This window comes from Bubalus bubalis, chromosome 3 (assembly GCF_019923935.1).
Source record: "Bubalus bubalis isolate 160015118507 breed Murrah chromosome 3, NDDB_SH_1, whole genome shotgun sequence".
In the NCBI taxonomy this organism is placed as follows: Eukaryota; Metazoa; Chordata; class Mammalia; order Artiodactyla; family Bovidae; genus Bubalus; species Bubalus bubalis.
Window position 1 is genome coordinate 85,668,666 of NC_059159.1, and position 21,263 is coordinate 85,689,928.

The window sequence follows — 21,263 nt, forward strand, 5'->3', positions numbered from 1 at the left end:
TCTAGATAAGCAGTTTGGAATCTGACATACTAGGTTTTGAAAACTTGCCATTTCATTATTAGATTCTTTTATTCAAATGAACTCTTACCAGGAGGCTCTTCGAAACAAAGATATTACCTCGGTTTCAACTCTGTTGGAAGGAGTGCGTGAGCCCCTCACAAAGGCTAAGGAGTTTGTAGTTGTTGTCACTGTCATTTTTGATAAGCACTGAGAGTCTGTGGAATTTGTCTGGCAGGTCCTTGGTAATCATGTCCACAGTAGTCTTGTAACATTTAATTAGTAATCAATTCAGGATGGATGTGCCATAAAAAGTGAGGGCAGCATCACGGAATGTGTTCTTACTCCTCAATAATATCAAGAATGAAATAGATCCTAATGAACCCTTGCCATAAACACAATACCTTGGTATCTCCTTACTACCATGTTACGGACTGAATGTGTGTGTGTTCCCCAAATTCATATATTGAAACCCTACCCCTTGACTTCCCTGACAGTCCAGTGGCCAGGACTCCATGCTCCCAAAGCAGGGAGCCTGAGCTGAATCTCTGGTCAGGAAACTAGATTCTGCACGGCAAGCAAGACTTCCCATGGCTTAAGTAAAGATCCTGCACGAAGCAACCAAGATCCAAGAACCAGCATACATCGACTAAGACATGCCGCAGCCAAATAAACACATAAATATTTTAAAAATTCTTTAAAAACCCGCAGAAACCCAACCCATCAATGTGATAGTATTAAGAGATGGAATATTAGGGAGATCATTAGGGTTAGTAATCAATAAAATTCAGTTATTATTTTTAATGTCATAACTACTATTAGCTAGACTAAGATCAGGATCTTTTGGAATCATTTACTTCCCTTTCATTCTAGTTGTTTCAAAGCATATTCTCTTTGCCCAAGTGGATTTATCACCTACGCAGATGCTCAGCAAGGCTGGTCTCATAACCCTGCCAGAGAGGATTAGTGTTCGAGCAACTGGGGCTCTGACTGCCTGTCTCTTGTGACCTGGTGAGTGTGACTTCTTCCTTCTCCGCTTATACTGACCACATGCTAATTAAAGAAAAGAAAAATTAGCAGGCTGGTCTTACAAAGCTGACGGCAATCATCAGATCAAGGACTTGTCCTTCTTTGAGCTTCTGTAAGAAGCAGCCCTGTCCTAGCCTTTGTGTTGTTCATATTGGCCTCATCGTGTCCCTCTGCCTCAGACTTGTCCCCAGGCTGTGCTGTACTGCAGTTTGCTAACTCAGAGTACGTCACTGGGTCAGGGGAAAACCACTTCCCTTCTTTCATATTCATGACATTGAGACTTACTCTTGTTTTCTTGTTGCCCACAAAAAAACTGGGCAATTTTACTTTCTAGAAAAGTTGCAAAGAGAAACAAAAAAAATATAATGTCTTGAAAGTGATAGAGATGCAGCCCCTCTGGCTTTCTTTACTTCCCTTTGTTGTTCTCACGTCATCATGAATTGTAGCCACAACAGGAGCAATGAGACAAATCTTGTCCAATAAGTCAGTCACTTCAGTTCAGTTCAGTCGCTTAGTCGTGTCCAACTCTTTGCAGCCCCATGAACTGCAGCACACCAGGCCTCCCTGTCCATCGCCAACTCCCAGCTGCTGCTAAGTCACTTCAGTCGTGTCCAACTCTGTGCGACCCCATAGACAGCAGCCAGCCCACCAGGCTCCCCTGTCCCTGGGATTCTCCAGGCAAGAATACTGGAGTGGGGTGCCATTGCCTTCTCCAATGCATGAAAGTGAAATGTGAAAGTGAAGTCACTCAGTCGTGTCTGACCCTCAGCGACCCCATGGCCTGCAGCCTTCCAGGCTCCGCCGTCCATGGGATTTTCCAGACAAGAGTACTGGAGTGGGGCGCCATTGCCTTCTTCTGCCAACTCCCAGAGCCTACCCAAAAGAAGTCACTAAGTGAATATAAAAAGTTTAAATGAAAGATTACACTCAAGGAAAGAAGACTATTTCTCCTGATCTAGTAGGCTGGGTCTCATTGCCCTGCATTCTCAGAGGAACAGAGCTGCCTGCTGGAATCAACTGCCTGAATGAACAACTGTAACTCACTAGATTCTGTGACATAAGCTTCCAGTAAGAGACAACACCAATATTGAATCTCCATCCTCCAGCTCAGAAAGTTTGAGCAGAACAAGTGTCAAACAGTTTAAGTAAAAGAGTTGAATAATAAAAACTATACTTAGCAGGGTAGATATTATTTATCTACTAAAAGCAAAATAATTGCAGTTGGAAATTCCTCTACCAACTTGCACAAATGCACTTTTACTCTCAAGGACTGAGCTTTGCTGACACTTTGGACACCTGGGAAACAGGTCAGATGAGGAGGAGGTCACCACTGAGAACTAGGGTCCTTCACACAAACACTGCAGGTGAGAGTTGATGGTTCAGGAAGATGATTTATTTTCACAAGTAAATGAGCCTTGAGTCCTCACGATGTGGTGAGCCTGCCCTAAGGGAGGGAGCCCAGCAGGTGAGCAAGGGGACTCTGTCACTCCAGAGGACAGGGGGTGGCTCCATGTGATCTCTCCTTTGTGAGTGAGGTGCTGCTGGGGAAATACAATTATCCTGGAATTAGAGTCTTCCCACCCACATCATCTGAGAAGAATCAGAATTCTTGGTGGGGGTAATGGCCCGGCCAGCAAAGGACAATAGGTCTCCAGTATGAAAATGGTGGAAAGCAAGCGTGATGTCTGTAATAGTCCTGACTTCGTGGTTCCCTGAAGCACAACCACATGGACCTGCAGGAACGTGTTCTAGAAGGAAGAGAAACATGGGAGGAGCTCATGGACTCATAATAATCAGCCTCTTCTCTAAATCAAACACTAAAGAAAACCCATCCTTTGTTTCAAACAGTTTCTTTGCTAGAGTGACCTGGTAAATCCCTGATAAATACAGAGCCTGCCTTCCAAAGTAAAGTAAGAAACAGAAATTGAGCCTAGGATCAGGGCCAAAACTGTGTTCATGGAACAGAGAAGAGCCACATTTACACATGAAACAGAAAGAGTGATAATGTTTGTACTTAGAAACCTACATCATTTCTGATGTAAGACAAAGACCTTTCTCATTTGATTGATAAATATCCATTTGGATGGGTACATTTGAAGTTATTAGGAAGTAGGAGAAATTAACAGTTTAGACTGATGACAATTTCTTTGACCATATTCAGAATACATAAATGAAAATCAAAAAAGGAAGTAAAAGTGTAGAGAAATGACTAGAAAATGAAAATTACCGTGTTCCCTATTTAATGCCCTTGCTTAGAAAGCATGGCATCAGAGAACCTACCTCAAGGTTCCACCAGACGCCACCTCAGCCAGCCCAGCAGCAGCCTCATCTTCCCCATGGCCTTCATGCTCTCTCTACTGATGGCCCTGGTGCTGGTCAACTATGGCCTGGGAGGATCCCTGGGCTGTGACCTGTCTCAGAACCACGTGCTGGTTGGCAGGGAGAACCTCAGGCTCCTGGGCCAAATGAGGAGACTCTCCCCTCGCTTCTGTCTGCAGGACAGAAAAGACTTCGCTTTCCCCCAGGAGATGGTGGAGGGTGGCCAGCTCCAGGAGGCCCGGGCCATCTCTGTGCTCCATGAGATGCTCCAGCAGACCTTCAACCTCTTCCACACAGAGCACTCCTCTGCTGCCTGGGACACCACCCTCCTGGAGCAGCTCCACACTGGACTCCATCAGCAGCTGGATGACCTGGACGCCTGCCTGGGGCAGGTGACGGGAGAGGAAGACTCTGACCTGGGAAGGACGGGCCCCACACTGGCCATGAAGAGGTATTTCCAGGGAATCCATGTCTACCTGCAAGAGAAGGAATACAGCGACTGTGCCTGGGAAATCGTCAGAGTGGAAATCATGAGATCCTTGTCTTCATTAACCAGCTTGCAAGAAAGGTTAAGAATGATGGATGGAGACCTGAACTCACCTTGACATGACTCTCACTGACTAAGATGCCCCATTATCTTTGCACACTCATCTTCGGCCATTTCAGAAGACTCTGATTTCTGCTTTAGCCACAAAATTTATTGAATTACTTCATCCAATACTTTGTCAGTAGTAAATGAATATATATAAATTTTTTTGACTGCAGGTACATCAGTCCCGAAGTGAAGACTGCCCTTATTTTATTGTTTGTTTGCTTATTTGTTATATTTATTCTTTTATATCCTCATATTTATTTTTCCATATAAAATATTTTTGTTTACATTGTATTAAAATTTAACAAATACATTCACATTTTTATTTCATTATATTTGTAATTTGTTTTCTTTATTAAATATTATCAAGGTGAACTTCTTGAATTTTTTACTGTTTTATGTTTAGTTGCCAGGTAAAGTCCGACTCTTTTGTGACCCTATAGACTGTAGCCCACCAGGCTCCTCTGTCCATGGGATGATCCAGGCAAGATTAGTGGAGTATGTTGCCATTTACAGGGGATCTTCCCAACCAAGGATGGAATCTGAAATCTGCATTTTAGGCAGATTCTTTACCGTCTGAGCCACAAGGGAAGACCCTTGGTTGAAAGAAATGAGAGAAAAAGAGATTTCATAAACTGAAATTAATAATTTACGATAGGTACTGGGTCATCAGTTCAGTTCAGTCACTCAGTCGTTTCCGACTCTTTGCGACCCCACGAACTGCAGAACGCCAGGCCTCCCTGTCCATCACCAACTCCCAGAGTCCATTCAAACTAATGTCCATTGAGTTGGTGATGCCATCCAGCCATCTCATCCTCTGTCATCCCCTTCTCCTTCTGCCCTCAATCTTTCCCAGCATCAGGGTCTTTTCAAATGAGTCAGCTTTTCCCATCAGGTAGCCAAAATATTGGAGTTTCAGCTTTAGCATCAGTCCCTTCAATGAACACCCAGGACTGATCTCCTTTAGGATGGACTGGGTGGATCTCCCTGTAGTCCAAGGGACTCTCAAGAGTCTTCTCCAACACCACAATTCAAAAGCATCAATTCTTCAGTGCTCAGCTTTCTTTATAGTCTCACATTCATACATGACCACTGGAAAAACCATAGTCTTGTCTAGATGGACCTCTGTTGACAAAGTAACATCTCTACTTTTTAATATGCTGTCTAGGTTCATCATAACTTTCCTTCCAAGGAGTATGCTTCTTTCAATTTCATGGCTGCAATCACCATCTGCAGTGATTTTGGAGCCCAGAAAAATAAAGTCTGCCACTGTTTCCACTGTTTGCCCATCTATTTGCCATGAAGTGATGAGAACAGATGCTATGGTCTTAGTTTTCTGAAAGTTGATCTTTAAGCCACCTTTTTCACTCTCCTCTTTCACTTTCATCAAGAGGCTCTTTAGTTCTTCTTCACTTTCTGCCATAAGGGTGGTGTCATCTGCATATCTGAGGGCATTGATATTTCTCCCCACAATCTTGATTCCAGCTTGTGCTTCCTCCAGCCCAGTGTTTCTCATGATGTACTCTGCATATAAGTTAAATAAGCAGGGTGACAATATACAGCCTTGACAGACTCCTTTTCCTTTTTGGAACCATTCTGTTGTTCCATGTCCACTTCTAACTGTTGCTTCCTGACCTGCATACAGATTTCTCAAAGGCAGGTAGGTGGTCTGGTGGCCCATCTCTTGAAGAATTTTCCACAGTTTATTGTGATTCACGCAGTCAAAGGCTTTGGCATAGTCAATAAAGCAGAAACAAATGTTTTTCTGGAACTCTCTTCTTTTTCGATGATCTAGCAGATGTTGGCAATTTGATCTCTGGTTCCTCTGCCTTTTCTAAAACCAGCTTGAACATCTGGAAGTTCACAGTTCACGTATTGCTAAAGCCTGTTTTGGACAATTTTGAGCATTACTTTACTAGCCTGTGAGGTGAGTGCAATTGTGAGGTAGTTTTAGCATTCTTTGGCATTGTTAGTCAAATGCGGCATTCATGCAATGAAGTGAGATAAACTGGGAAGCAATTTTGCAAACATTACTGATGATTTTGTTTCCACTGAAGCCAAGAACTTAAAATTTTGTTTGGTCTTAGAGAAAATATCTTAACTTGATATTAAGACTTATAAGGTTTAAGTTATTTATATTATATATTATATATATTTATATTATTTATTTATTTATATTATTGTTATATTTCCACTGAATTATTTATATATTTATATTTATATTTATTTATTATATTTGCACTGAATATTCCACTGAATTATTTCCACTGAATTATTCCACTTAAACCTTAAATAAGGTTTAAGTTATTTATATTATATATATGTTATATATAATATATATATTTATATTTGGCATATATATATTATATATGCCAAAGCCTTTGACTGGATCACAATAAACTATGGAAAATTCTGAAAGAGATGGGAATACCAGACCACCTGATCTGCCTCTTGAGAAATTTGTATGCAGGTCAGGAAGCAACAGTTAGAACTGGACATGGAACAACAGACTGGTTCCAAATAGGAAAAGGAGTTCATCAAGGCTGTATGTTGTCACCCTGTTTATTTAACTTATATGCAGAAATGCTGGACTGGAAGAAACACAAACTGGAATCAAGATTGCCAGGAGAAATATCAATGCCCTCATATATGCAGATGACACCACCCTTATGGCAGAAAGTGAAGAGGAACTCAAAAGCCTCTTGATGAAAGTGAAAGTGGAGAGTGAAAAAGTTGGCTTAAAGCTCAACATTCAACAGTCTTATGGACTCTGTTGGAGAGGGAGAGGGTGGGAAGATTTGGGAGAATGGCATTGAAACATGTGTAATATCATGTATGAAACGAGTTGCCAGTCCAGGTTCAACGCACGATACTGGATGCTTGGGGCTGGTGCACTGGGACAACCCAGAGGGATGGTGTGGGGAGGGAGGAGGGAGGAGGGTTCAGGATGGGGAACACATGTATACCTGTGGCGGATTCGTTTTGATGTTTGGCAAAACTAATACAGTGTTTCAGGTTTAAAAATAAAATTAAATTAAATTAAAAAAAAAAAAGCTCAACATTCAGAAAATGAAGATCATGGCATCCAGTCCCACCACTTCATGGGAAATAGATGCGGAAACAGTGGAAACAGTGTCAGACTTTATTTTTCTGGGCTCCAAAATCACTACAGATGGTGACTGCAGCCATGAAATTAAAAGACGTTTACTCCTTGAAAGGAAAGTTATGACCAACCTAGATAGCATATTCAAAAGCAGAGACATTACTTTGTTCCAAAGGTTCGTCTAGTTAAGGCTATGGTTTTTCCTGTGGTCATGTATGGATGCGAGAATTGGACTGTGAAGAAAGCTGAGCACTGAAGAATTGATGCTTTTGAACTGTGGTGTTGGAGAAGACTCTTGAGAGTCCCTTGGACTGCAAGGAGATCCAACCAGTCCATTCTGAAGGAGATCAGCCCGAGGATTTCTTTGGAAGGAATGATGCTAAAGCTGAAACTCCAGTACTTTGGCCACCTCATGAGGAGTTGACTCATTGGAAAAGACTCTGATGCTGGGAGGGATTGGGGGCAGGAGGAGAAGGGGACAACAGAGGATGAGATGGCTGGATGGCATCACTGACTCGATGGACGTGAGTCTCAGTGAACTCCGGGAGTTGGTGATGGACAGAGAGGCCTGGCGTGCTGTGATTCATGGGGTCCCAAAGAGTCGGACACGACTGAGTGACTGATTTGATCTGATCTGATAAATTATAAGAATCCGCCTGCAATGCAGGGGTCCACGGGCCGATGACTGGGTCAGGAAGATTCCCCTGGGGAAGGAATAGGCTACCCACTCCAATATTCTTGGGCTTCCCTAATGGCTCATCTGGTCAAGAATCTGCCTGCAATGTGGGAGACCTGGGTTCAATCCCTGGGTTGAGAAGTTCCCCTGGAGAAGGGAATGTCTACCCACTCTAGTATTGTGGCCTGGAGAATTCCACAGACTGTATAATCCACAGGGGGACAAAGAGTCAGACATGACTGAATGAATTTCACTATCAATTTTGAAATATTTTTTAACCAGTTAACATTGCAAGAGAAATTAACCATTTATATTAATATTAAATGAAATAATTTTCAGTCTCAGTCTTGTCCCCAAGTCTTCCCACTGGAGGGTCCGAGTATCTCGTAGATACCTGTCCAGACTTCAGGTGCCTTTCCCTTTTCCCTGAAACCCTGAAAGAATTAGTCTTTCTCCCCAGAAACAATCCTGAATTTGAAAATACTTCACAACTTGCTCTGATTTCCAGCCATCAATCGCCAGGTGTAAACCGCTCTGGCCGAAATCTCATCTTAGGAAGGGGAGGGAGGACATGGGGGCAGGTGCAGAAATCTAAGGATCTGAGCAAAGTAGCATTAAAGCTCCCCTGGGCAGTGGGACCAAAAGGAAGCTTCCTCATTGCTCCCACGGCCCCTCGGGCTCCCTGGGCTGTGGTGGCGCCTCGCCGGGTCAGGGCTCTTGTCCACGGGGACTCCTCGGTTCTCCCCTGGATCCTGCGCGGGAGTTCGCGGCGCTGGACCTGGAGGCGCGTCCTGTCCATTACTGAGAGTTCAGGTGCACATCCCGGCCGCTGGGGCGCAGCGAAGGGAGCTTGGAGGACTTAGCTTAGTGCAGGACCTGAGCTGTTCCACTAAGACCCAGATGAAGTGCTGAATTTCTGAAACTCTGGTCTCCCTGCTGATGGCAACGGGGATACTCTGCTCCATCCCTAACGTTTCACCTGTTACCATATGTCGTCTTCTATTCTTCCAGTCCTTTCCCATATTCATGTAATTTGGTAGCATTAAGTATTTTTAACCTAAATCCACAAGAGCCCTGTCAGCTTGGTGTTTTCTACAGTTGTTCTCATTGTTTAGTCACCAAGTCTTATTCGACTCTTTGTGACCCCATAAACTGTAGCCTCCCAGGGTTCTCTGTATGGGATTTCCCAGACAATACTGTAGTGCGTTGCCATTTCCTCCTCCAGAGGACCTTCCCAATCCAGGATCTAACACCCCTCTCCTGCATGGACACGTGGATTCTTTAATCCACTGAAAGATTCTCTCCCACCAGAGAAGCCTGTTTCCTACAGAGACTCACTGAAATGTTTGTAATCCAATCTCTTGCAATGACTATAATTCTCAAGGGTCTTATCTATCATGCATCTCAAATTTATGGTGATGGTTAATTGAGCAATCTATATGAATCATCTTGAACAGTTAAATATGATTATTTTATAATTATTAGAAATATTAATTTTGTCAATCACATTAAGACTCTCAGAAAGAATTACCAGTTCATAATTTCGTTTTGCTTATTACATAAAATAATCATAATACTTTGTCAATTGCTCAATTCATCTAGAAATTTGTGGTAGATGATAAACTAATGAAAATATAGAGTAGTGTAACAGCAAGGAATGGAAAACAAAGGCACAACATGTGTTAGTGAAATAGGAAAATAAGTGATGGTTCAATACATACAATTTGCACAGTGTTTATGGTATGGTTAGGGAGGTGGAGTTTGGAATTTGACATAATAGGTTTTGAAACATGGACTTGCCATTTTCTTATTAGATTGTTTTATTCAAATAAAGTCTTAGCAGGTGGCTCCTGGAAATGAGAATATTTACAACTCAGGTTCAACTATATTGGAAGGATTAAGTGTCCGTTTTAAGAGTTAAGGAATTTGTAGTTGCTGTTAACATCATTTTTTAAGATTGAAAGTCTGTGGAATTTGTTTGGCAAGTTCTTGGTAATCATGTTCACAGTAGCATTGTAACATTTAATAAGTAATATATTCAGGATGAATGAGCCATAATAAAGGATGACAGGATCAAGGAATGTTTTCATTTCAGTTCAGTCACTCAGTCGTGTCCGACTTTTTTTGACCCCATGTATCGCAGCACGCCAGGCCTCCCTATCCATCACCAACTCCCAGAGTTCACCCAAACTCATGTGCATCGAGTCAGTGATGCCATTCAGCCATCTCATCCTCTGTCATCCCCTTCTCCTCCTGCCCCTAATCCCTCCCAGCATCAGGGTCTTTTCCAAAGAGTCAACTCTTCGCATGAGGTGGCCAAAGTATTGGAGTTTCAGCCTCAGCATCAGTCCTTTCAATGAACACCCAGGACTGGTCTCCTTTAGGATGGACTGGTTGGATCTCCTTGCAGTCCAAGGGACTCCCAAGAGTATTCTCCAGCAGCACAGTTCAAAAGCATCAATTCTTCCGCGCTTAGCTTTCTTCACAGTCCAACTCTCACATCCATACATGACCACTGGAAAAACCATAGCCTTGACTAGACAGACCTTTGTTAGCAAAGTAATGTCTCTGCTTTTAAATATTCTATCTATCGGTCATAACTTTGCTTCCTCAAATAAATATCAAGAATGAAATATATTCTAATGAATCTGCAATAAACACAATGCCTCAGTGTCTTCTTGTTACCATGTTACAGGTTGAATGTGTGTGTGTTCTCCCACCATGTGATCATATCAGGAGTTGGGATATTAGAGAAATCATTAGGGTTAGAGGAGGTTAGGAGGGGATTCCTCATGCACAGCATTACTGTCTTCATGAGGCTCACAAGACACTTTGCATCATCTGTGCTCTCCACCATGTGAGGACATAGAGAGACGCTGGCGGTCTGCAACCCCGAAGAGGGTTCTCACCAGAACTCCACCCTGCTGGCACCCTGATCTCACACTTGCAGCCCCCAGGGCTGTGACAAATAAACTTCTGTCACTGATGAGCCACCAGACTCTGGGACCTTGTTAGAGCAGCCTGAACCAAGACCCAGGGCATGGCACACTTAGCGCCTGCAGTCCACTAGTTGAGGTTGTATGTAAATATTCATGTTCAAGACATTGTCATGTGTAATTGTTCTCAGTCCCCTTCTTCAGAAAGAAAACTGATAATCCGCACTCACAAGTAAAAACCATAGAGTCTGAATCAGAGAGAGGAATGATGACCTATCTAAAGGACATTAAGAGTACTGATTAAAGAAAGGACAGCAAGAAAAATAAGGCAACAGGGAAGAATGCTCTGCCTTCTGGTTCTTGCAGAGGGATAATGGGAAAAATATACCTAAAATAATTTTTATTTTAATATATTTTGAAAAACACTTGGATATTTTAAAAAATCATTTAACCATTTAGCCAATACTGTTCCCCATCCATCACTTGACCCAAACATTTGCATCAACCATTTCTTTAATCAGTAACCAGTCAGAGAGGGGGCAGTGAAATTAACCAATTTGCTTAACTTCATGTTTTGGTGAAAGTCAATAAATTTCAGTATCTTGAGAATTAAAATATTTCCCCTTAATTCCTGAGTTTTCCTGCCAACTTGTTCAAAAAGAAATCTGTTGGTTCCATGTTCTAAATTATTTTTATTTCCTTATTAGCCATGAATATAGGCCAGGAAATATTGTTTTTAATTTAATCTGTACAGGGACAAATATTCTTCAGTTCAGTTCAGTCACTCAGTTGTGTCCAACTCTTTGAGACCCCATGAATTGCAGCACACCAGGCCTCCCTGTCCATCACCAACTCCCGGAGTTCACTCAAACTCATGTCCATTGAGTCAATGATGCCATCCAGCCATCTCATCCTCTGTCGTCCCCTTCTCCTCCTGCCCCCAATCCCTCCCAGCATCAGAATCTTTTCCAATGAGTCAACTCTTCACATGAAGTGGCCAAAGTATTGGAGTTTCAGCTTTAGCATCAGTCCTTCCAATGAACACCCAGGACTGATCTCCTTCAGAATGGACTGGGTGGATCTCCTTGCAGTCCAAGGGACTCTCAAGAGTCTTCTCCAACAACACAGTTCAAAAGCATCAATTCTTCGATGCTCAACTTTCTTCACAGTCCAACTCTCACATCCATACATGACCACTGGAAAAACAATAGCCTTGACTGGACAGACCTTTGTTGGCAAAGTAATGTCTCTGCTTTTATATGCTATCTAGATTGGTCATAACTTTCCTTCCAAGGAGTAAGCATCTTTTAATTTCATGGCTGTAATCACCATCTGCAGTGATTTTCGAGGCCCCAAAAATAAAGTCTGACACTGTTTCCACTGTTTCCCCATCTATTTCCCATGAAGTGATGGGACCAGATGCCATGATCTTCGTTTTCTGAATTTTGAGCTTTAAGCCAACCATTTCACTCTCCTCTTTCACTTTCATCAAGAGGCTTTTTAGTTCCTCTTAAGGCAGGAAATAGGAGAAGGCCCTGGCACCCCACTCCAGTACTCTTGCCTGGAAACTTCCATGGACGGAGGAGCCTGGTAGGCTGCAGTCCATGGGGTCGCTAAGAGTTGGATACAACTGAGCGACTTCACTTTCACTTTTCACTTTCATGCATTGGAGAAGGAAATGGCAACCCACTCCAGTGTTCTTGCCTGGAGAATCCCAGGGACGGTGGAGCCTGGTGGCCTGCCGTCTATGGGGTCGCACAGAGTCGGACACGACTGAAGCAACTTAGCAGCAGCAGAAGCAAGGCAGGAAATAACAGCTCCCCAGTCCTTGGCCCTGGTGGTGGCCATGCTCTGACTCACTCCCAGGACATCTTGGATACCTTCCAGAGGTCCCATCACCACCACCAACTCCCCCTGTCTCTGAACTGTTGCTGGATGGTGCCAGAAGGGACCCAAATCTGTAAAATCGACCCCAACTCACTGACCCCCCCCACCTGAAGCCCCTCAGTAAATGGAATCCTTTCTGGAAAATAAAGCACCAAACTCTAGGGAAGGCTCAGAAAATGCAAGGTTCCAAGCTCCCAACCAGAGAACACTGTTGCTGGCAGGGCTACAAGTCTCCCTCTCCAGCTCTCAGCACTGTGAAAACAAAAAGTGTTTCCCCCCAATAGTAAATCAGTATCAAAGACTCACTGAGGATGCTGTGCCCTAACGGTCTGCAAGCCCAGAACTGCAAACTCTCCAAAGTGGGCATCCCAAAGGAACCCGAGAAAAAGAGCTCTTTGGCCCTCCTACAGCTGCCTGCAGAAGCGCATTGTCCAGGGCTCAAGGAAAGGATATTTTATTGCTATCTTTGCGTTGCTAAATCCTGTGCTCAATCCTGCCTGACTCTGCGATCTTCTAGATTGCAGCACACCAGGGTTCCCTGTCCTTCGCTATCTCCTGGAGTTTGCTCAAATTCATATCCATTGAGTTGGTAATGCCATCCAACCATTTCCTCCTCTTGCCCTCAATCTTTCCCAGCATCAGGATCTTTTCGAATGAGGTGGCTCTGCACATCAGATGGCCAAACTACAGGGCTTCCCTGGTAGCTCAGATGGTAAAGACTGTACCTGCAGTGCGGGAGATCCAAGATTAACACCTGGGTAGGGAAGATCTCTGGAGAAGGGAATGGCAACCTACTCCAGTATTCTTGCCTAGAGAATTCCATGGACGAAACAGCAACTGGCTGGCTACAGTCCCTGGGGTCACAAAGAACAGACAAGACTGAGCAACTAACATTTACGTACTTATTGGAGCTTCAGCTTCATTAGCAATCCTTCCAGTGATGTTCAGGGTTGATTTCTTGACTGGTTTGATCTCCTTGCTGTCCAAGGGACTCTCAAGAGTCTTCTCCAGCACCATAATTCAAAAGGATCGATTCTACTGCACTCAACCTTCCTTATGGTCCAACTCTCACATCCATACAAGACTATTGGAAACACCATCAGATCAGATCAGTCACTCAGTCGTGTCCAACTCTTTGCCACCCCATGAATCGCAGCACATCAGGCCTCCCTGTCATCACCAACTCCTGGAGTTCACTCAGACTCACGTCCATCGAGTCAGTGATGCCATCCAGCCATCTCATCCTCTGTCGTCCCCTTCTCCTCTTGCCCTCAATCCCTCCCAGTATCAGAGTCTTTTCCAATGAGTCAACTCTTCGCATGAGGTAGCCAAAGTAGTGGAGCCTCAGCTTTAGCATCATTCCTTCCAAAGAAATCCCAGGGCTGATCTCCTTCAGAATGGACTGGTTGGATCTCCTTGCAGTCCAAGGGACTCTCAAGAGTCTTCTCCAACACCACAGTTCAAAAGCATCAATTCTTTGGTGCTCAGCCTTCTTTACAGTCCAACTCTCACATCCATACATGACCACTGGAAAAACCATAGCCTTGACTAGACGAACCTTTGTTGGCAAAGTAATGTCTCTGCTTTTGAATATGCTATCTAGGTTGGTCATAACTTTCCTTTCAAGGAGTAAGCGTCTTTTAATTTCATGACTTCAGTCACCATCTGCAGTGATTTTGGAGCCCAGAAAACTAAAGTCTGACACTGTTTCCAATGTTTCCCCATCTATTTCCCATGAAATGATGGGACCAGATGACATGATCTTCGTTTTCTGAATGTTGAGCTTTAAGCCAACTTTTTCATTCTCCTCTTTCACTTTCATCAAAAGGCTTTTGAGTTCCTCTTCACTTTCTGCCATAAAGGTGGTGTCATCTGCATATCTGAGGTTATTGATATTTCTCCCGGCAATCTTTATTCCAGCTTGTGTTTCTTCCAGTCCAGCGTTTCTCATGATGTACTCTGCATATAAGTTAAATAAACAGGGTGACAATATACAGCCTTGATGTACTCCTTTTCCTATTTGGAACCAGTCTGTTGTTCCATATCCAGTTCTAACTGTTGCTTCCTGACCTGCATACAAATTTCTCAAGAGGCAGATTAGGTGGTCTGGTATTCCCATCTCTTTCAGAATTTTCCACAGTTTATTGGGATCCACACAGTTAAAGGCTTTGGCATAGTCAATAAAGCAGAAACAGATGCTTTTCTGGAACTCTCTTGCTTTTTCTATGATCCAGCGGATGTTGACAATTTGATCTCTGGTTCCTCTGCCATTTCTAAAACCAGCTTGAACATCAGGAAGTTCATGGTTCACATATTGCTGAAGCCTGGCTTGGAGAATTTTAAGTATTACTTTACTAGTGTGTGAGATGAGTGCAATTGTGCGGTAGTTTGAGCATTCTTTGGCATTGCCTTTCTTTGGGATCGGAATGAAAACTGACCTTTTCCAGTCCTGTGGCCACTGCTGAGTTTTCCAAAGTTGCTGGCATATTGAGTGCAGCACTTTCACAGCATCATCTTTCAGAATTTGGAATAGCTCAACTGGAATTCCATCACCTCCACTAGCTTTGTTCATAGTGATGCTTTCTAAGGCCCACTCGACGTCACATTCCAGGATGTCTGGCTCTAGGTCAGTGATCACACCATCGTGATTATCTGGGTCGTGAAGATCTTTTTTGTACAATTCTTCTGTGTATTCTTGCCATCTCTTCTTAATATCTTCTGCTTCTGTTAAGTCCATACCATTTCTGTCCTTTATTGAGCCCATCTTTGCATGAAATATTCCTGTGGTATCTCTGATTTTCTTGAAGAGATCCCTAGTCTTTCCCATTCTGTTGTTTTCCTCTATTTCTTTGCATTGATCACTGAAGAAGGCTTTCTTATCTCTCCTTGCTATTCTTTGGAACTCTGCATTCAGATGCTTGTATCTTTCCTTTTCTCCTTTGCTCTTCACTTCTCTTCTTTTCACAGCTATTTGTAAGGCCTCCCCAGACAGACATTTTGCTTTTTTGCATTTCTTTTCCATGGGGATGGTCTTGATCCCTGTCTCCTGTACAGTGTCACGAACCTCATTCCATAGTTCATCAGGCACTCTATCTATCAGATCTAGGCCCTTAAATCTATTTCTCACTTCCACTGTATAATCATAAGGGATTTGATTTAGGTCATACCTGAGTGGTCTAGTGGTTTTGCCTACTTTCTTCGATTTAAGTCTGAATTTGGCAATAAGGAGTTCATGGTCTGAGGCACAGTCAGCTCCTGGTCTTGTTTTTGCTGACTGTTTAGAGCTTCTCCATCTTGGCTGCAAAGAATATAATCAATCTGATTTTGGTGTTGACCATCTGGTGATGTCCATGTATAGAGTCTTCTCTTGTGTTGTTGGAAGAGGGTGTTTGTTATGACCAGTGCATTTTCTTGGCAAAACTCTATTAGTCTTTGCCCTGCTTCATTCCGTATTCCAAGGCCAAATTTGCCTGTTACTCCAGGTGTTTCTTGACTTCTTACTTTTGCATTCCAGTCCCCTATAATGAAAAGGACATCTTTTGGGGGTGTTAGTTCTAAAAGGTCTTGTAGGTTTCATAGAACCATTCAACTTCAGCTTCTTCAGCGTTACTGGTTGGGGCATAGACTTGGATTACTGTGATATTGAATGGTTTGCCTTGGAAATGAACAGAATGTGGTCCTTGGAGAAGGGAATGGCAAACCACTTCAGTATTCTTGCCTTGAGAACCCCATAAACAGTATGAAAAGGCAAAATGATAGGATACTGAAAGAGAAACTCCTCAGGTCAGTAGGTGCCCAATATGCTACTGGAGATCAGTGGAGAAATAACTCCAGAAAGAATGAAGGGATGGAGCCAAAGCAAAAACAATACCCAGCTGTGGATGTGACTGGTGATGGAAGCAAGGTCTGATGCTGTAAAGAGCAATACTGCATAGGAACCTGGAATGTCAGGTCCATGAATCAAGGCAAATTGGAAGTGGTCAAACAAGAGATGGCAAGAGTGAATGTCGACATTCTAGATATCAGTGAACTCAAATGGACTGGAATGGGTAAATTTAACTCAGATGACCATTATATCTACTACTGTGGGCAGGAATCCCTCAGAAGAAATGGAGTGGCCATCATGATCAACAAAAGAGTCCGAAATGCAGTACTTGGATGCATTCTCAAAAATGACAGAATGATCTCTGTTCATTTCCAAGGAAACACCATAGCTTTGACTATACAGATGTTTGTTGTCAAAGTGATGGTTACTCTTTTTAACATGCTGTCTAGTTCTGTCATAGCTTTTCTTCCAAGGAGTAAGTGTGTTTTCATTTTGTAGCTGCAGTCAATGTCCACAGTGATTTTGGAGACCAAGAAAAGAAAATCTGTCACTGTTTCCACTCTTTCCCCATCTATTTGCCATAGATGTCAGAAGCTTAGGTTTTTAAATGGTGGGTGTTATGCCAGCTTTTTCAGTCTTCTCTTTCACCCTCATCAAGAGACTCTTTAGTTCCTCTTTGCTTTCCTCCATTGGATTGGTATCATGGTATTTTATTATTTATTCCTATCAAAGTTGTTAAGAACATCCAAAAGTATGTGAAGAGCTAAACAGAAATGTTGATAAAATTGAGATGAATATTCAGCAGACAGAGAATTAAAAATTGGTTTCTGATATGAGACAAAGTTAAAAGTGCCTCAAAATAAATATGAGGAAAATAATGTAAGATTTTCAATGATTTTTAGTTTTGAAAGATTTTTAAGTCTACCTATATTGTGGTATTATTATATATTTTTATATGAATTTCATATGAATATTCAATTTGGTACATTACTATTTATATAATCCTCCATCAAAAGTCATTCTTCAAACTCATTCATAAAGTTAAATAAAACTCAACAGCTTTTACATTTAATGTACACCTTTCATTTTATGGCATTGTTAACCCTAGGGTGAATACAACAAGGAAGCTTTGCACTTTCTTTTTCTATGTATAAAGACATGCATGGAGTACAAAGATGGAGCCACAGCATAAATGTGTTGTTAAAATTTCATGGTGGGGGTAATTAGTAAAAAAAAATTTTTTCAGAAGACTCTGTCAATAGGGGAAGGGGGGTCAATAATAAAAACAACGTTTGCGAAATGCTGTCCTAAACCCATTTGAAGAGTGCAAACTGAAAAACAAAAACAAAAGTAGAAACAAGAGGGAACTTTCAGAAAATGGAAACCATGGGCTCCTACTTAAGACACAGGCCTGAAGGAAGGTCTTCAGAGAACCTAGAGTGTAGGTTCACAGAGTCACCCACCTCACCAGGCCACAAGCATCTGCAAGGTCCCCAATGGCCCCAGCCTGGTCCTTACTCCTGGCCCTGCTGCTGCTCAGCTGCAACGCCATCTGCTCTCTGGGCTGCTACCTGCCTCACACCCACAGCCTGCCCAACAGGAGGGTCCTGATGCTCCTGCGACAACTGAGGAGGGTCTCCCCTTCCTCCTGCCTGCAGGACAGAAATGACTTCGCATTCCCCCAGGAGGAGCTGGGTGGCAGCCAGTTGCAGAAGGCTCAGGCCATCTCTGTGCTCCACGAGGTGACCCAGCACACCTTCCAGATCTTCAGCACAGAGGGCTCGGCTGCCACGTGGGACCAGAGCCTCCTGGACAAGCTCCGCGCTGCACTGCATCAGCAGCTCACTGACCTGCAAGCCTGTCTGAGGCAGGAGGAGGGGCTGCGAGGGGCTCGCCTGCTCAAGGAGGACTCCAGCCTGGCTGTGAGGAAATATTTCCACAGACTCACTCTCTATCTGCGAGAGAAGAGACACAGCCCTTGTGCCTGGGAGGTTGTCAGAGCAGAAGTCATGAGAGCCTTCTCTTCCTCAACAAACTTGCAGGAGAGTTTCAGGAGAAAGGACTGACACACACCTGGGTCAACACGGAAATGATTGTCTTGGACCAACAGACCACACTTCCTCCTGTGCTGCCAAGGACTCTCATTTCTGCTGTCATCAGGCACTGAACTGAATCAATTTGTTAAATGATTTCAGGTATATTAAGTGACATCATGATCTACTCTACAGGCACTACTCTGTCGCAGATACTCAAGCTAATCCATCTACTTATTTATCTATTTGGATATTTATTTATCTATATATAAAGAATTAAATTATTTTGTTCATATAATTATGTATGTATACTTAAGGGAAAAATATATTTTGTATTTAGTCAATTTATGAGTTTTCTTCATTCATTAAACCTTACTATAAAAATCTTCCTTTGTTTTTCTTTAAAAAAGAAACATGAAGACTGAATACGCAACTTGATTAAAGAAAGCATTTTACAATTCCTTCACCCATTTTTGTGATTTGCACATTACAAGTGTTGGGGATTTTCTCCCCGGGTCTTGGAAGCGATAAACCTGAAAGAAAGAAGGACAGTCTCTTGCAAGGACTGACAAGTTTATTTCTGCAGTCAAGCCTTTTTATAGAAGTAGGAACAAAGAGCATAGAGTATACAGCCAGCAGAGTGCGTACAGGGTTAACACCTAATCAGTAAAAATATTTCAAGGACAGCGCGCTCTAAGTGACCCATGAGCTTATCCCATAACCCGTTTTCTCAAGCAACATCCTTAATATTTATTATTAAATCTTGGCACCAGGCATAACCAAAGGCAGGAGATGTTTTTCTGCCCGGGCACATCAAGCCGGGGTATTTCTGGCCCTTTGCCATTTTCCCAAGGACTTCCTCCAACTGGCTATTTTGTCCTGGGCTTCCCAACAACAAGTAAAAATATACTTTCTCTAGCCAGGTGATGTGTTGCTCTCAGGACCTAGACATGAACATCATTAATCCAATCATTTTTGTAACTTTGATTTTTTAAATGGAAAGTAACCTAAAAACAATAATGAGTTAATTTATAATAAAATTTTAACTATTTTTAAAATAGTATAATTAGTAGTAGAAATGACTATCAATTAGCTTGAATGCTACAGTGAGAGGGAGAAAAGTGGGATTCCCCCAGTAGAAGGTGGATCAAGCTGTGAGAGGATGTGAAAATAAAAGTTAACTACTTTTCATTTCAGTGCAAATTTTGTTTCAGTGCAAATGTTCAGTGGATATTGGAGATGGCAATTTACAAGCAATTTCATAAAGTATAAGGTGTAACAGAAGTATTGATCAAATAGGAGGAGAGTGTAGAATGAGAAAAGGAGTTAAAACTGAGTCCCATGACCTCAGTCTTAAAAGGGAGGGAATGCCACAAAGGAAGCAGAGATGGAATGGCCATGTGTTAACTGCACAAGAGAGAATGGTGAGAAGACAGAGATGCAAAGGCGGCAACCACTTAGGACTCAATGCATTCCTGAACATGTAGATGGAAAGTGCTTCCTACTTGGAAAAGAGATGGCATGGGCCACCTTAATGAGAGCTTGCTTGGTAGAATTAATCAACAGACACCATAGTGGACAAAGTGGAAGGATGGAGAAGAGAAGGTAATAGTAATATGTATAGAAAATGGTTTTGAGATATTTGCTGTCTCATTTGAGGAGAGAATAGGGTGGGACTTAGAGTCGAAGGTGGGTTTTTTTTTGTTTTTTTCCTGCTCTGCAGTGTTTTCCCTTTTTGGAATATTTTGCTTATGAAGAGATTTCACGCATTTGATGCATTAAAAACACATATCACTGTTTAAGATCTGATTTACTTTAAACCATGAGATTTAGTGACACAGTGATAAAGTATCATTGATTGCGTTATAGAGTGTTGAATGTCAGGAAGCTGCTCTGTGGTTGAAAGCATTCACTGCACGGGAAACAGATGGAACTGACCTTAGTAAGAGCTGATGGGGTGGAATTAACCACCAGGAACTGTACTGGGTTACGTGGCATTTAATAAGAAACAAAGTCCCCAATGTCACTGTTTCCTCCGGGGATTCTCTTTAGTTCTTTCACTCTCACCATAATTAGAATAGCATTTGTTTTCCTTTTACCTCAATGCTTCCAACACAGTGACAGCTTTCCAAGAAAGCTGAATGGAGAAGAAAATCAATGATGAATTGAACATTATGGAAAATCATGGTACAGGCCCTTTTATGTTTCCATTTTTACTTTCTTTTTAAGCTACAACCTCAAAATGATACAGAAAGTAATTCAGAAGTAGCAAGACAACCCCTGCCCAAAAAAATACTAAATGAAATAGAACATATAAAATGTAAGACTCTGAAATCAGGAAAGCATGAGGGCTGATTACCTAGCATCACAGACCCTACAGCTCCACTGTGAGATGAAAATGATGATCCAAGAGGCTCAGTAGAAATGTACTCAGTCAGCTGATGATGCCTATTAACTACTTCTCTTAAGAAGGCCAATAAGTGAAGTCAACAGAAGATTCTGATGGGAGGTCTGATGGAAACTCTAAGAATACTCTTTGTGAATTTGGTGTAATTATTATGAACTCTGTGCTCATGACAGAATGGTGAACAAGACATACGCCTTTCTCCTGTGGTGGTTACTTGTCAAACACGTCTAATAAATCTGTTTTCAAGAAGACCAATCCAGTACCATAAGCCAGTGTAGTTGATATACAAAATCAAGAGGGCAAAAACAAAGGCAGAACTAGAAGTAGACACAGCCCAACTCCTCCCAAAATGAATGCTAATGATCACTGTCAAGGCCAATTTACCTCGGTTCCTTTTGTCCAGTCCATCATCATCAACTTTTAACAGGCATTTACGGTACTAAAAGCTGAAGAACGCA

The 21,263-nt window shown here is 42.4% G+C and overlaps 2 protein-coding genes across 2 annotated transcripts; both read left to right on the forward strand.

Annotated features, from left to right (window-relative positions):
* Nucleotides 1-3,308: 3,308 nt before the first annotated feature.
* Nucleotides 3,309-4,142, forward strand: LOC112583872 (interferon omega-1-like). The gene has a single exon (XM_025281443.3). It carries the CDS (start codon nucleotides 3,363-3,365, stop codon nucleotides 3,948-3,950), a length of 588 nt encoding a protein of 195 aa, XP_025137228.3. The 5' UTR covers nucleotides 3,309-3,362; the 3' UTR covers nucleotides 3,951-4,142.
* Nucleotides 4,143-17,531: 13,389 nt separating this feature from the next.
* Nucleotides 17,532-18,713, forward strand: LOC102402789 (interferon alpha-H-like). The gene has a single exon (XM_025281446.3). It carries the CDS (start codon nucleotides 17,862-17,864, stop codon nucleotides 18,429-18,431), a length of 570 nt encoding a protein of 189 aa, XP_025137231.3. The 5' UTR covers nucleotides 17,532-17,861; the 3' UTR covers nucleotides 18,432-18,713.
* Nucleotides 18,714-21,263: the final 2,550 nt, after the last annotated feature.

Excerpts from the sequence above, each read along its gene's own strand:
- LOC112583872 (XM_025281443.3), top strand. The coding sequence starts at position 3,363 with ATGGCCTTCATGCTCTCTCTACTGATGGCCCTGGTGCTGGTCAACTAT.
- LOC102402789 (XM_025281446.3), top strand. The coding sequence starts at position 17,862 with ATGGCCCCAGCCTGGTCCTTACTCCTGGCCCTGCTGCTGCTCAGCTGC.